At 38.3% G+C, this 16,900-nt stretch overlaps 1 protein-coding gene across 2 annotated transcripts in view; it reads left to right on the forward strand.

The window, feature by feature from the left end:
- FBXO11 (F-box protein 11) overlaps window positions 1–16,900 on the forward strand; it is a 77,876-nt gene that overhangs the window by 52,729 nt on the left and 8,247 nt on the right. For both annotated transcript variants that reach the window (XM_030034478.2, XM_030034479.2), the window contains exons 8-12: window positions 831–937; window positions 1,036–1,147; window positions 6,214–6,320; window positions 6,406–6,543; window positions 16,582–16,799. In XM_030034478.2, coding sequence (XP_029890338.1) covers window positions 831–937; window positions 1,036–1,147; window positions 6,214–6,320; window positions 6,406–6,543; window positions 16,582–16,799 — 682 coding nt within the window. The remainder of the gene's footprint in view (window positions 1–830; window positions 938–1,035; window positions 1,148–6,213; window positions 6,321–6,405; window positions 6,544–16,581; window positions 16,800–16,900) is intronic.

The following is a 16,900-nucleotide window of genomic DNA, read 5'->3' on the forward strand; positions in this document are numbered from 1 at the left end:
TGTATTGAGGAAGGCTTCTTTTGGCTTGCATATTTAATGTGCAGTTTTGAATCAGACAAACTATTTTGCTTGTGAATGAGTATCATTGAATTTATACCAATATAAGACTGTTGTTAACTTGTGCTCCCTCTGCTGGCTGTTGCCATACCGATGTAAACATTTCCTTCCTTTGGATTAAGGATAAAGAGTAGAGCTCGCCTTGCTGTTAACACAGGAAATCAAATTGCAGATTATGGGAACTTGCAAATGAACCATTTTGAAACCTTCTGTACATACTTTCAGAAGTATAGTTCAATCTAATTTTATAAAATTTTCTTCTAAAGAATGATGAAGGTAGCAATTCAAAACTGAATCTTGCATTTGAGAAGTGTGGGGAGATCACTCATAGGTCGTGAGCAGATTACTAAGTAGTCGTTTAAATTGGTTCAAATTAGTGATGGAATGTATGTATTTACCTTTAATAAAAGGGTTTAGAATACCAAAATAAATTGTACTTAGTAACAGAATTACAGTGCCTCTGGACTGGTATCCATGTTTAAACTATTAATTCAGTTTGTAATAAGTAGTAGTCAAAAACTAGCTCTGTACAAGAGAAGATCTTTCTTATGGTACTAGATATTAAGTTGGTGCAAGATTGTCTTTGTTAAAGACTAGTTTCTCAGTTGTCTTTGAAACTTTCTGTTTTAAGATTCTTCTGACATGAAGACTATTTATGTGCCAAGAATGGTGTTCCTTTTCCTTTGTTGCTTTGAACAGAATTCTGTAAGTTTTCTGAGGATCTTTTTTTTTCAGTAGCATAAACTAAGACTTAATAAATGTGTTCTTTACAGCACCTGGAAAAGTAGCAGATAAAGTTATAATAGAAAACACTAGAGATTCCACCTTCGTTTTTATGGAGGGTTCTGAAGATGCCTATGTTGGATATATGACAATCAGGGTAAGAATCTCAAACTTCAGCAGAGCTTTTAATAATTTCATTTTAATGCCTGAGCAATTAAATAAATACTACATTTCTGTGTTGTCTTCCTTTTTCAGTTCAACCCTGATGACAAATCTGCTCAGCACCACAATGCACACCACTGCTTAGAGATTACCGTGAACTGCAGTCCAATTATAGATCACTGTATTATTCGAAGTACTTGTACGGGTTAGTGGGCTTTTTATTGTTTGAAATTAAACCTGTGTTTAAAGTTACTAAACTAACCAGGGCACATGGAAGCAGCCAGCACACAAATTGATGATGATCACTATTGGCATATTTCAATTTCTAATGCAGGTGTTTAATACAGGTCTGCAAGCCTTATTTGCCTTGAAATGGCATTATTACAGTGACTTCTTTGTGTCCAAGACCTTCGTGATAATGTATACTTGGTCCTCCATTTGAATCAGTTTGAATTCTCTGGGCAGTTAGTTTAAAACCTGAAAAGTGGCACTTTATATAAACTTACCTGGTTTTGGTATATATAGTTGTAGCTGGCAGGAGATGGCATTTGAAGGGGGCACACATGGGATTTTTATGTTAGGTTCATTGCAATATGCAGTATTGGGATTGGCATTAAAACCATCATGAGCTGTAACTGCTAAGCTAAGTTCACTTTCCTGTCAAGAGTGGAATGATTTGACATACTCAACGTATGAGTTCCTAGCTATACAGGCAGAAGAAACGCATAGTGTGGAAAGTTAGACTCATTTCACCGTCAGAGTTAATGAGGAATTTATACTGCCTGATTTGGGAAACATTGGTAGTCTAGACTCAGGAAAGAAAGGGTCAGAGGCAGTGGAAGTGAGAGGCTGGATGGCAGTTCACAGTCATGGGCAGGAAGACATGGCAGTTTGCAATCACTAGACACAAGAAATGGCAAGTTTAACATGTTCGAACACAGATGAAATAGAGTGTCAGAAGAGGTACAGGAGAATTAAGATACAGAGTCTTTGCATGGAAATGGCAATATGAACTTTATATACCTAAGCTCAGCTAGTGAAATGGAATGGATCTACACAGCAGGCTATGCATAAAGGTTGCCTAGCTCAAAATAAAGGCAAGGAAACAAGGAGATCTTCAACTAGATATAAAAACTACATTTTTCTGGTACGAACTATGGAGGGGGGAATTCTGCAGGGAACTGTAATAAGAACAGTGGAAGGATTCCTTGTCTGTGCCTTGTAGAGGAAGATATGCTCTTTCTTGGAGGTTTCAGGCTGTAAAACACTACTTCACTTTTGGTCAAGGCAGCTCAATGCTTCGCATCACCATCTGTTTTATTGGAGACATATCAGCTAATATGTGGAAGTGTTAAAAGAAGAGGAACAAAGGACAGCTAGCTGCTCTCAGTATCTTGATTTCTTTGTTTAATGTTAAATACTAGGAAATTGAAGTATACAAAGAAAATTTGTTCTTATAACAAATGAGAGGAATTAGATTTGTTTCTTGGACCACATTCAGCTTGGTTATAAAAGTAGTTTAAAGAGCTGCATGGCTTCATGTTGAAACATGTGCTTATAGATAGGCTAGTAGGTCTTGATGTTGTGAAAATTTGTGTATTAAAATTAAGCTTTGTTAATTTTTTTTCATGACCAGTTTTCATTATGGAAGACTATTTCTGAGAATTTTGGACTTTTGCCCTCTTCAATACTCTGGATTTCTGAATGTTTGCTGCATTGAATTGTCGCTCCTCTTCTCTAAAGTTAAAATTTCTGGTGAATTTTGGAGGCTGTGTGTAGGCTGTACTACCATCACTTACTGATTATTAATTTTTTATTCACTTTTTTAATCCTACCAAGCCTTGCTATAACCTACTCAGGAAGCACTGAGTGTGTGTAAAAAGGGAGGAAGAATGGCAGTCTGCCAGAAAAGGCTTTTAGTGTTTCCATGTCAGTGACATCTCTGAAATATTGATCCATCAGCATTCAAAATCTTTCCTAGCACATGCTTGATACCCTTTCTGTAGGTCTCCTAATTGCATTAAAGGATATTTCTACATTATGTCATGTGTAAAGTTCTTAATGTATGTAATATGTAAAAATGGGAGCTATGTAAGTGCGAGTGATTTAAGCTGGAGGTCTTTTGCTGCCAGTCCAAAGCATCTTTGAAATATTTTCAAATAAAGCTTAAATGAGTGGCAAGATCCTGAGTCTAGAGGTTCTATTGCATTCATTGTAGAGGAAATCTGTATTAGTACTCACCTTGATAGATAAAAGTAGTGGATGGCAATGTGCCTTTTTTTAAGTATTGCTTAAGTGTGTGTAATCATTACATTCTGAATAAACAAAATAAAGCCTAAACCAGTGATACATGGGCTTGGTACTCTAAAAGAACCAATTTCACACAATCAGTAATGAAGTCCAGTGAAGTGAGTCAGAATAAAGACTGCTTTCATTTAAATAAGCAAAATGTGATAGAGGTATGCTTTTAGAACATCACACTGGGTTCCCAAAAATCCACAGTTCCTCAGTGTCACCAAAAGAGGTAGAGAGAAGGCAAGTGAAAGCAATTATGAAATACAAGAACTGAGAAGTTATTAGCAATTAATATAAATAGGAAACTAGAAATTGCAGGATACTGTGGGGACCCCCTTCCAAAATACAAACACCCCAAGAAAATACCCCCCTACCTCCCCAAAAGAACTTGATAAACAAGACAAGATATAACATCTCTCTAGAAGAGACAGTGCTTGTGTCTTAACTTAGGGAGCAAAGGGAGTTTTAGCAGTGATGCTGATCCATCATAGAATGGAAGAATTTGAATAGCAAAATGTTGTGTAATTTTTGTTCCATATTTAATGAGAATAGGCAAGAATGATAAATGTGCTCATACCCTAAAGGGATAATGAAATACATTCCACTCTTGACAGTAACTGTGGATGAGGTTAAACAGCTGTAAAAATAGACATTCTAAAATCATGTAGGAGTTTAAAAAGAACTGGCCAAGAAATCTTCTGGGCTCATATTATGTATCAACAGTAACTTGAAACCTGGGTGAGATGGTATATGTCCCTGGGGGGGGGGGCACGGCATTGGAGAGACTAAACAGGATGAAGTATAGCAAGTAGTAATGCCTGTTGATCCTGGGTAGAATAATGAGATAGTAAATGCAGGGTCAATCAAGAATTTAAAATTTATGGTTGAAGCAAATTAATGTGTATTTACAGAAAGTTATAATGGTTGCATCACACTGTTAGCATTTTTGATTACTTACTTTGACAAAAAGAAGGTAGCAGTCCCAGTATAATTACACAGATCCTTGAAAAATATCTGACTTCAACATGTAGTACCTTAAAAGATTACAATTTTACAGAATCACCAGTGCATACATTAAATAGATGAAAAATAACTTTCAGGGTAATTATAAATGGCTTTTTTGGTGGCTGTTTCAAAGATGACTTCTTGACTTTAAGCCACTTTATCAATGACTTGCAGAGAAGAAATTAAATGCATATAGATGAGACTTGTAGATGACAGACTTAAGATATTATAAATAACCAGGAGGATGGGTTGCTCTGTCCTTTTTGGAAGGTAGGCTCTTGAACAACATTCACATAGGGTGGACAAGTATGAATTTATACACACAACTTGTTTTTGTTCCTAGTTTGAAGTGATTAAACCTCTCTCCTGGGAAGCTTGATTGCTGGGAAAAGCTTAAAGAGTCATTGTGGGTAAACAGCTAAATATGAGCCCTCATGTAGTTGAGTGGCCAAAAGAACTGATGTGATCCTTCGTTACACCTGTGGGAATATTGACCAGAAGTAGAGAAGACTGTATTATGCCTCTGCTTAGTCCTGCTTCAGAATAAAGTGCTCTTTCCTGGTGTCCATAGCAACATGTTGAAAATTTAGAAACAGTTCAGTGAAAAGTCCTAAAAGATAAAGCAGAAAAATTCAGTTGTGGTGAAAAACATACTGACTGCAATTCGTTGCTTTATCAAGGAGAAGGCTGAAGGAGTCAATTGCTTGCACTAAATACGTGCACACGTTGGGTATGGCATACACTGGTATAAGGAGCACCAGTAACTGGGTGCTAAAGCTGGAGGAATTCAGATGAGCAATTAAAGTGTAAATTAACAGGGTAACGACTCTGTAACCAGCTAACAAGCTGCCTGTGGTTTCTCAGTTGTTGGAAATATTCAAATCAAAATTAAATGTGTTTCTAAAAGATATGTGCTGAAGTTCCTGCCACTAGAATTGAAGCAGGAATTAATTCAGGGAATTATTATAGCCTGTATTATTCATAAGGTCAGAGTAGACAATCAAAATAATTTCTTTAGGATTTAAAAAAAAAAAAAAAAGCTCTGTAAATGAGTCTGTGAATTATTAAAGTGTAGTCTTTGTGGTACTCTGCTAGAAGCTAATATGAGGACTTGCAGAGCATGTACTGGCTTGCTTATTTAGTGATGTTTAATTGCAGGGAAGGTGTGCATTATGTAGGCCAGATACCCTGAGAATGAGGTCTTACCTTTCTGAAATCACTGTGAATCTGCCATTGATTTCTAGTGGCCGTAGAATTTTATGTTTTCATACTTTATGGAGTTCAGGGAATTGAGCTGATTTGACAAAGTCCTGAGCAGTTTGAGTCCTAGTTGCCTGAGAAGAGTTTGGGGTTTGGGTAATGGTATGGTAGCTGCAATCATCCAAGGAGCTGTGGCAAGGAGCTTTGTAATTCAGCTGGGAAGAGACCTGTTGGTTTCTGATGTGTAGTTCTGTACTTGAGATTGTGCTGTTTGTCTCCTGCTCATCTTTAGTTAGACGTGTGTCTTGGTATGCTACAAAATTATTATTTGTTTGGGCTCTTTGAAGTACTGGGTTATGAAAGTTTAAAGGGGAGTAAAATAAGGCAGTAATTAACATAGAATTTTATTATATTTCTGTTGTCCTTTGTTATAAACAGTCAATATACAGTCGGCCTAACATAGGAAAATAAATGAGTGAGAACTTTCATAAGCATGAATTATTATATAAACTATTGTCTATTCTGGCAATCATATGCAGCTGCATAACCTTGGCAGAGTGATTTTTAAAGCAACTCCTACCTCAGTTTTTTGCATCTGCAAAATGATGACATTAGTGTTTTTCTGCCTGTGGCTTGCAGTGCTTTGGCACTGTGCACGCCAGATCTTTTTTAAATATCAGTTCATGCTAACTTTTCTTGCAAAAGCACTGCCAGACTATTTATAAATACTCTCTGCTTTGAAGCTATGGTAACTGTACTGTTTTCTTCCAGTTGGCTCTGCAGTATGTGTTAGTGGCCAGGGAGCTTGTCCTACTATTAAACACTGTAACATCAGCGACTGTGAAAATGTTGGACTTTATATTACAGACCATGCACAGGTATTTTTCGATATCAATTTCTTTACTTTGATAAAATTTTTTACTGTTCTTGATTCCTGTCTCAATTTACATTTTTATTTACCAGGGAATATATGAGGACAATGAGATCTCCAATAATGCGTTAGCAGGGATTTGGGTTAAAAACCATGGAAATCCCATTATCAGACGGAATCACATTCACCATGGACGTGATGTTGGCGTTTTCACTTTTGACCATGGCATGGTAATGTATATGTTTTCTTTTGAAGAAAGAAAAATAGATGTTGCAAAGCTGAAGTCTTCAAATTTTGCCTACCATTGAAGAAATGTTTAAAAAACCCGATGCTTTTACATGTGAACAGGTATCTTAAAATATGCCTACTGTTCTTCTCTTGCCCTTTCATGGGCAACTTCACATTAGAGACAATTTTAGCTCAAAGAGGTTTAAGCAAGCTTTTTACAGTTGATTGGCAGCCTGTTATATTGAATTATGTTGCAGTGACAAAATACCTCTTGAAATAGGATGTAATGGTAGGCTTACATTTACGCTATCACTTCGTTCTTTTTCCTTTGAAACAGAACAAAAAAATAAGGTGCTGGAAGGTGTAAAAATGAAATAAAATGCTCGGTGGAGACCTAATCAGTCTTATTTTAATGTTAAATCTCTGAAACAGGGTATGTCCAGCTTCTCTGGGAAGAGGACTTTTCTAGCATGTAGTTAGTTGTGGATTTTTAACACAGAATTCAATTTCAGAATTCAGGCCTTCTTTCATAAAAATGTTTGTTTCTGTGGATGAAGGTGGTAACTTCCATGTATGTGTAAAGTAGCAAGTAATGAGCTTGCATAGCCCTTGAAATAAACAGAATGGATTTTTGCCACTGAAATAAAAGATGATTATTTGCTGATTTGTTTTAGCAAAAATATTCTGCATGTCTTCCAAACAGTTCCACATCATTGTTTTTCCTGCTTGAATGACGAAGTCCCAATTCCCCCCACCCAGCTGGCAAAATGAGCACTTTTCTTCTAGTCACTTTTAAAATGGCAGGTCTTTAAGGATGCTTTCCACAGTGCAGGAGCTCTCGATCCCCAGGTGTAAGAAATCAGGAAAGGAGGGCAAGAGACCAGCATGGCTGAGTTGGAACCTGCTCATCAAACTAAAGGGCAAGAAGGAAATGCACAAGCAGTGGAAGGAGGGACAGGTATCCTGGGAAGAGTATAGGGACACTGCCCAGTTCTGTAGGGATGGGGTCAGGAAGGCCAAGGCGCAGATGGAGCTGAACTTGGCAAGGGATGCAAAGAATAGTAAGAAGGGCTTCTACATGTATGTCAGCTGGAAATGGAAGGTCAAAGAAAGCGTACACCCCCCCCCCCCACTCCCGATGAGCAAGACTGGCAAACTGGTAACGGCAGATGAAGAGAAGGCTGAGGTAATCAAGTTTTTTGCCTCAGTCTTCACTGGCAGTCAATCTCTCTTCCCATACCTCTTGAGCAGATGGCCAGCAAGACAGGGACTGGAAGACCAAGTCCCTCCCACTGTAAGAGAAGATCAGGTTCGTGACCACCTGAGGAACCTGAACATACATAAGTCTATGGGACCTGACAAGGTGCATCCCAGAGCCCTGAGGGAATTGGCTGATGTAGTTGCCAAGCCAGTCTCCATGATACTTGAAAAGTCATGGCACTCAGGTGAAGTCCCTGGTGACTGGAAGAAGGGAAACATTGCACCCATTTTTAAAAAGGTAGAAAGGAGGACCCTGTGAGCTACCAACCTGTCAGCCTCACCTCTGTGCCTGGGAAGATCATGGAGCAGATCCTCCTAGAAGCTGTGCTAAGGCACGTGGAGGACAGGGAGATGATTCGAGACAGCCAGCATGGCTTCACCAATGGCAAGTCCTGCCTGGCCAGCCTAGTGGCCTTCTATGATGGAGTGACTATGTCAGTGGATAAGGGAAGAGCTATGGATGGCATATGTCTGGACTTCTGTAATGCCTTTGACATGGTTCCCCACAACATCCTTCTCTCTAAACTGAAGAGATACGGATTTGATGGCTGGACTGTTTGGTGGATAAGGAATTGGCTGGATGGTCGCATCCATAGGGTAGTGGTTCATGGCTCAGTGTCCAGATGGAGGTCACTGACATATGGATTGCCTATAACTTTGGTGACAGGGAGTAATAAACTATACAGTCAGTTGCTTTGGGGGTTGCATTTTTAAAGGTGCTGTAGATAAATAGGAACCTCTTCTGTGATGCTGTGCTGCTGCTGTAATGAAAACCTCACTGTAACGGGCTTGATTTCAGAATGCTGCTGAAGAATGAGGTCAGCCAAACCAGTGCACGTTTCACATACTCTGGGATACTAGTGCATATTCCCCTCCATACGTTTTGTTCCTAGCCTTACTACCTGACACACTTCTTGCCTACTTATGGCTAAATATATGCTAGGCCTGTTCTTTGGCAAGAAACCATAATTAGACCTGGTATGTTATATCCACGATGTTCTTCATAAGTAAATGTCTTTTATTACCTAAGTAGTAGTTTTGCTGGTAGATCTTACTTAGTCCCAGAGAAAGACAAATAATACTTGTAAAAAAGACTTGTAAAAATGCAAGCATTAGACACTAAGGGCTTTGACTAGCTGAGAAAGATGAGTCCCAAGTCACACCTTTGCAGACATTGCTTGGGTGTAGACTGGACCTCTGTTATTTCATTTCAATTTTCTCACTTTATCTTCTGACCTTTGGATCCACTGTTCCTTCTGTATTCCTCATGTATTTCACCTTCCTGTCACCTTCCCCCCCTCCCCCATTGAGTATGTTCAGAGATCTAACTACAGTAGACATTCATTTTTAACTTAGACTCATTCGATGCTTGCTTGAAGGAAACTATAGTCCACCATTTAAAAATAATCTTATTCCTAAATAAAATGTTTATCAATTCAGGTACTAAATTGCTTTAGCTTTGCTACTGACGTTCTACATGAGGATTTTCTACACTGTGTGTTATGTGTTGGGGGACTGTTGGCTAGGTATCAGATGCCTATTGAATAAAATAATAATCTCTTGTAATAAGACATTTCTTTGGGGAAATAAATTTCCATAATTTTGATGAATGATTAATGCAATTATAGCTAATACATAACGTAGCAAGCTTTCAGAAAAAAACCCCATGTAGTTTTATCATGGGTAAGAGGAAGAAGAGAAGCAGCTGGTTTTTGAAAATTGATATTTTGATCCCTGACAGGGTGTTTTTAGGCTCACTGAATTGTGGATCTCTTTTCCCTTTGTTAGGATATCTTCCTTCCCTTGTAAGTACTTAGTGTTTATTGCTTTAGTTCTAACCCAAATCTGGTCAGGTTCTTCATGAGTGTTGGCAGCCTGGAAATAGTATTAGCAGAAAATACACTGTGGATAGAAATTAGTGAGGCCTTTCTCCTTTCCACCCGAGTTGCTGGGGAGGTGGGGTAAAGGAGCAATGTAGTACTAGTTGTAGCTGTTTGAGTTGCAGGTTCCTGGTCTCAGTGGAAGGTAGACAGGTCACAGAGTGTTTTTATTTTTGCTGCTGGCATAAAATCTTCTTGCCAGTGGAAGGTCAAACATGGTGGGATTCTGCTCTGTTAGGTGCCTCTTCTCCGTTCTTAGTTACATCCTAAGGAGCATATTTGTTCTGTGTTGAGCAAGATTATACCAGCCCAGAAGAATGCCCTTCTAGCAGTCTTCTGACAGATTTCTTTACATCATTTTATATTCTCTAGAGATGTAGGTTTTTGGCCATTTTGCAGAGTGGTGGCGAACTTAAGATGTTATGTCTTTATTTTATATTATCTCATTGTTTGGATGCTGCCACTGCCTCCTTTAAGCTGTATTAACATGTTGTATAAGCACTCCTAATCCACCTCAGTGAATACATATATCCATATATCCCTTCATGACTTAAACAGGCCTGGAAACATGTAATAAAGTGATTTCAGCTATAGAAAAGCTGGTAAAGGAGAGTGCTTCAGTAACTCCTGGAGGGGAGATGTCTGTATGTAGGCTTGAGGGTTAATTGGAAAGTCTGACTAGGAGCTGCTTTTTGTTTAGGTACTGAAGTATAAATATTAAATATATTAATATTGAAATATTTAAAAAATTAAAAAGCCAGACTGAATTCACTTGATTCATGTTAAATAAAAGTGTATTTGATCTATTTTCTTACCAGCAGAATGCCTGTTCCAATGCTGTGATCAGTGTGATATCACAAGCAAAATGGAATAGAAATAATTTGTTTGTTTGTCTAAAGGAAACACTAGCACATTAAAGAGAACTTGAATAATATTTATCTCAGCTGCAAATATTATTGAAATCTTTCTTAGTCATAAACTCCTTTGAAAGGTGTCCCCCCCCCATCTCAAAGTCCTCTTTTCTGTAGCATGCTAGTGATAGAGTTGATGAAATGACAGCATTGGCAATATTTACATATTCTTTAAGTGACATGGTATCTTTCAGATACAAGTCCTACATATCTAAACAAATTAATGGATTTGCTATGTTAACTTCTTGCTTCCCTTCTGTTATTTTTGGGTGTGGGTTTTTTTGTTTGGTTGTTGTTTTTTTTTTTCTTAATTGCTTGTGACTTTAGTGGGATAAGTACATTCCAGTCCTGAATTCCTACCCTACACATTCTTTTCCCGTGGGTTTCTGTGCTGGAGTACTGGCTCTGAAAGGTTCAAGAGTGCTTTGTTTTTTAGTTTCATGCTCTCAGACTGTTCTTTGTGTTTTGATACTTGTAGAAACTTAACCTCTTACTTCTAAACTGGCAATATTCTGATGCTTGCCTTAGTGCTTGTGCCAAATGTTTAACAAGCTGGCATTAAAAATGCAGCATGGCATTGGCAGCCCTCAGTGCCTTACTCTGACCTCTCTTGCCAGTTGCCTGAGATGAATTACCAGACATTTGTCATAAATTATATTTAGTAGTTGTATGCAAACAACAGAGAAGTTCTGATTTACTGTAAGAATAAGCATAATTTTATCATTTAAAGCTGAGATCTAGGCATAACAGTCTTCATTTTCATTGCTCCCAAATGAGAAACGTAGCACTATTGCTTGTTTTTTTTTATTTTTGATGGAAGAAGAGCATAGTAGCATGTATCTAATTTGGGTGATTGTGACTAGTTGGCAGCTCAGTCTTTTAAATACTACAAATTGGATAATTTTGAAGAAGTGTGTATATAAAGTCCAAAAAAATATAAATTAAACTTATGCCAGTTTCTATACAGACTACATAAAAACTCAGTTGGCCTTTTGCTGCAATAGCAAATTTTTCCTATGCACTAAAAATAAAGGGTTCGTTTTGCGTCTTGAATGTGGTTTTCTTTATGCTGATTTGGATTTTTATAAAATCCACCAACTCTCAAATAAAGACCATTCCAGGCTTCGGGAGGCAAATTTTCATAAACATATTTTTTAAGCTGTCAGTCACACTTATTATTGCTATTTAATTAAGTTGATAGAGTCAGATACTCTTTAGCAGTTTGTTTCTTTCCATCTTGGTCTCCTGGGTTGTTTGGGGTTTTTTTGTTTGGGTGTTTTTTGTTGTTTGGGGTTTTTTGTTTTGTTTTTTTTTTTTTTACCCTGTTGGGAATACAAGTGTCAGTAAATATTTAGGAAGTGTTAAAGCTTGCACAGTTAAACAATAACATGAAATACCTCTGCATTTCTGTAATATTGTGATCTTTGAGACAGAGAAAGAAAAAAGGCCATTTTAGAAATACCTGGGGAAAAAATTCCTCTGAGAAGAAAAGCAGTGAAAAAATCCCCTCAGTTACAAGTTTTAACTCTAATGCATTTCAAAGCAGTATTTGTTAGACTAGATAAAATGCAGAAAACAAAAACAATCCAAGTTCAATTACTGAGTTATTCTTGATGTAAAAAGTCATCTGAGCTTGTCCAGCTGCACAGGAACCCTTCTTTGTCATCACATCAACTTTTTCTGTACGCTAAGTAGCATGTGGAAACATCAACGTTACCATTACTGTGGTGTCTGTTTGTGATAACCTTCTCTGCTCAGATCTTAACAGACTGCAGCGGTGTGTTCTTGCCCATGCTTTCTGTCACTGTAGCTGTCATCTTGTGCCCACAGCTAATGTTTTGTGTGGTATTTTAAATAAATTTGGTGTACAGAGCTACTTTTTAATATTTAGGATTTTTCAAGCAGAAAGCTACTGCTAAGGTATTTTGAGTCTCCTTACACTTCGTATTTTTGTGTAGGATTTTAATATTTTTTTCCACATGTATCCTTTATTCCTTCTTCCTTACTAATCACAGGGGCCTCTTTTTCTACTAAGCAATCCTGGCACTGCCAGGTGCTGCATCCTCCAGGTTCTTCTACTGCTAGTCAATGAATTACAACCAGAAACCATCACGAAACACACATAAAATACTCAGCACACTTGAAAATCATTCTTAGAAGGAGGCGGAGGCAATATAATGCTTGCAATCCCTCTATGCGGAGGAGGAGTATTGACCTTCCTGACCTTAATAGCCGCCTGGCAGAGTCTCCGTAAAGGATCTGGGCTTGAGCTGCCCGACAGCTGGACGGAGCTTAAGAGCTGCAGGTTGGGCAGCCCGTGTGTGCTGTTAGACAGAAGTGGTAAGAAAGGAGCAGGCTGTTTCTAATGGTATTACTGGTTATACACGGAGCTGGCAGTAAGCTTTGGGTTTGCAAACAGTGTTAGTGGGCCCTATGGATAATAGCATTTCTAAGTACGGAGTTAAATGATCTGTTTCCTTGTTAACAAAATATTTGTTAACTTCCCAAGAAGAAGATGCTGTCTGATCCCATACGTGATTTCTTGGGATCCAGAAGTTCATCACTTTAAAAAAAAAAAAAAAAAAAAATAAAAGGGAAGACGTCTTTGAGAGGATATAGTTCAAAGGCGCAACAATGCCTTTTGAAGGGGAGCGGCTGTGGTGTCTGGAAAAGATAGAAGGGATTGCCTGGGGCCATCTTAAAGACTGAGATAAGTTTATCCCTTCTCCCTAGGGGGTGAATTTGGGCCAAAGAAGTTGTTGGTTTCAACAGAGAACCGCATAGAAAATAGGGAGTTTGGGAATGAGGTGGTTGCTCAGGACTGTGGAAGAACACGTGTTTCTGACGAACAGTAATTCTGTTGATTTAACTGAATTCAGTTTAATAATTGCGGACACAGGTGGTGTTCAGACACAGTCTCAACAAGTGCAGAAATACACTGGGTTTAACTGCATCGGCTCAAAGTCAGCAGTTCAGCTTAAGCTAACTCTGCTTGAGGTAGACTGGGCTTTTTAATATGGTTTCTCTTTATGAATATTGAATGATAGAGGATCTTACCTAGCAGAAAGCCTTGACTTTCTGACCTAGCAGTCATCCTTATAAAGGAATCTGAGATATAGAGAATTTTTTTTTTTCTCCCCCTTTTGAGGGAGCACTTCCTTCACATCGGCTTACAGCAAAATCTCAGTTTCTTCTGAATCATTGGTCCTACTTTTTTCAAGAAGGTAGAAGAGCAATCATTTTGAAGGCTCCATTTTCTACTTTTTGAAGAAATGATACTTCTACTCTGCTGTCAAGTGATGTTATGGTATTCTAGGACATAGTGGGCACAGTACAATTAATATACAGGTACCTCTTCTGTTCCTCTCTGAAGTTGCGTATTATGTAGATACACTGGGACACGAGCAGAAGTGAAGGAGCCTTCTCTTTCACTTCATTTCCAAGCAAGTTTAAAAGTTACACAGTATATGGTACCGTTTTCAAGAACTAAAAGTATTTGTACCAGAATTGCCTTACTATTAAATAATGGCGCTTGCTGAAGCTCGCAAAGATATTGCTGACCACATAAAGGCTCTGCTTGTTTGCAACTTCTACGTGGCATCTGAAATGGCTGCAATGAAGCGCCTCTGAAGTACGTCTTTTCCTTCATCTTGCTGTAGTCGCAACATATTTGGCACTCAACGGGAAGATGATGTGTGAAGTAAATAAGATACAAGAACATGTATAGTAATATTTAAATTGAAATTATGTATTCCGTTAAGAGGATTAAGTTTTACTTTATACCAAATCGTCATCTTATTTAAGTTTCTCTGAGGGCTTCATTTTAAGTGCAAATGAGGGAAAAAGGTGGTTCCTTTGGGGATAAGAAGTCCCAAAGACTGCCTGTTGGCATGAAAGTATATTTCAGAGGATATCTCCTTTAGATTCCCCTGTCTGTTGGTGTGTAGCTTCCTTGAGAACTCTGAAAACATCTTGGCTCACTCTGAAGAAATCCAATTCTAAATCCTTGAAAAAAATATATTCTGAATATTGACAGAAAGTAGGCTTTTTCCATTTGATTTAATTGTCACCCAGAAGGGCCTGGGGAGCCAAGCTGTGCACACTGATAGTACTTTTTTGGAGATGTTTAATCAATGCAGCGCCTTTCCTGGCTGCAGTTGTCAAACTAGGGAGAAGTGCATGCTGTCTTGAGTTCCTTGTTGAACCGTATGTATTTCTACTTTTTTGTAATCAAAATATGTTTGATGAAGTCCCTTAGCAATTCACAGCACATAAGTAATACAACAGTGAAACAGAGTGCTTTCTACATAGATTGGCAGTAACTTGAGTAATTTCCATGTGGTAGGTAGTAGAAACTCTAGGACTGAGGTGCTCATGGTAGTAGGTCATGTGAGTACAAACACTGGAATCCAGTTACACTGAGCAGTAGGAGGAATTGTGCTTTTTTGTAGTTTGCAAGTCAGACAAGTCTCACGATTAGTGAGACTTAAATGGCTACAGGAAAAACAGTATTTGGACGAGGTGCCTGTGACAGTGACAAAGATCAGCGAAGGTCCGGCCTCTTTCCTTTTGGGTCAGATGTTTTACCTATATACATGTTATCGGTTCATTAAAGAGGTAAACATTTGCATGATGAGGACTGATACTGCTAAAACCATAACTGGAATCATATAGATTGTTTATACTATTGATGGCTTTGCAGAGCAGAGAGACAGAGACATCTAGGAGAAAAGACAGAACTAAGATTGGTTCACGTTCTCTTTCGACCATGTGTTCTTGGCTGTAATGGACAGTGCAATTCTGGTTGTTTGTCAGCAGCAGAGTACTGCTCTGCATGTCATGTGCTCTGGTTTTAGTCTTGCCCTCCGCAGCTGCCCGCTGGAGATAGTCTTGAGCTTCCAAGAGCTTGCATCCAAGCCATCCACAAACTAAAACAAATCACTGGGCGATCATCTACCATCTCCAATAAGAGATGCTTCCTCTGTTTCAGTTCTTTTGTTTCTGTTCTTTTAGTTGGGCAAAATGGGCATATAATACCATTAAAGTTCACCTCAAAGAATAGGTTGAATTTTAGTATCAAAATGTTCTAAAAAATGCTCTGAAAGGACTGACACAGTTACTTTGCATGGCCCTGGAATGAACTAGAATCAGAGAAGTCATTGGGCCGAAAACAACCATTTTGCCAGATGAATTTTCAGATGGACCAGTTCATTGTGCTGCTACACGAGTGCTTGTTGGCACAGCAGAAGGAGCATACCTAGGATGGTTTTGTGGAATGTCTGGTGTCTTTTTTTCTTTTTTTTTTCCCATAGCTATGCTGCTTATAAAGCATTTGTTTAGATACAGTTTTGATGTAGGCCTGCTACTACTATTGCTGTGTCTGAATGGAAGTGTACACCATTTAAAAAAAGGGGAGGGGGGGGGAAAAGTTTGCCACTTGGCCACTCAGATCAATCCAGCCCTGGAAAAATTACTCATCTCCCGCATCCATATGTATTTATTCTGCCCACTTATTTCAAAGAAATTTAGGACGCTTCTTCTGAAATAAATCATATTCTTACCAAATATATATGGTTCTGGGTCTCAAAATAAGTAGGTCGTCTTCTCCATAGCATTGTCCTTTTTATATTAGACCTGTCACCTTCAAGGTCTTGAAAGGAGTCTGAGCCTTAGGAGCTGCTAAGGAAACCTGATTTTCAGACCTCTTTGAGGTGCTATACCCAGAGTTGCCATTTTTTCTTGGCATTTCATGGGCAGTAATAAATTATCAATGCAAACACAGTGTCTTTGAAACAGTATTTTATTTGGGGGAAAAAAATGATATAGTGGCAATAGCTGTTTTAATTCACTATATAAGTACTTAACATATTGTCAATTTTGGTACTGTTTCCATTTAAATGAGGATTGTATTTAGAGGGGTGGGAGGGTAAGGAATAGCCTTCATCTTAAAAAGGACTCTTACAGGAAACTGCATGTTTTGTGTCTTAAGGGTTATTTTGAAAGCTGCAACATACATAGAAACAGGATAGCAGGTTTTGAAGTGAAAGCATATGCCAATCCTACAGTAGTTCGGTGTGAAATCCATCACGGCCAGACTGGAGGAATCTATGTTCATGAAAAAGGAAGAGGACAATTCATAGAGAACAAAATCTATGCAAACAATTTTGCAGGTGTTTGGATTACCTCAAACAGCGACCCAACAATAAGGTATCGTTTTCCTCATTGATGTTTTACTACTCAGAAGAAGAGTTTTGATGGGGATGGCAAAATTGCAATTTTATTTCATTTATTTATGATGAACTGTAAAT

The sequence above is a fragment of the Aquila chrysaetos genome, chromosome 13, assembly GCF_900496995.4.
Source record: "Aquila chrysaetos chrysaetos chromosome 13, bAquChr1.4, whole genome shotgun sequence".
NCBI classification, from domain to species: domain Eukaryota; kingdom Metazoa; phylum Chordata; class Aves; order Accipitriformes; family Accipitridae; genus Aquila; species Aquila chrysaetos.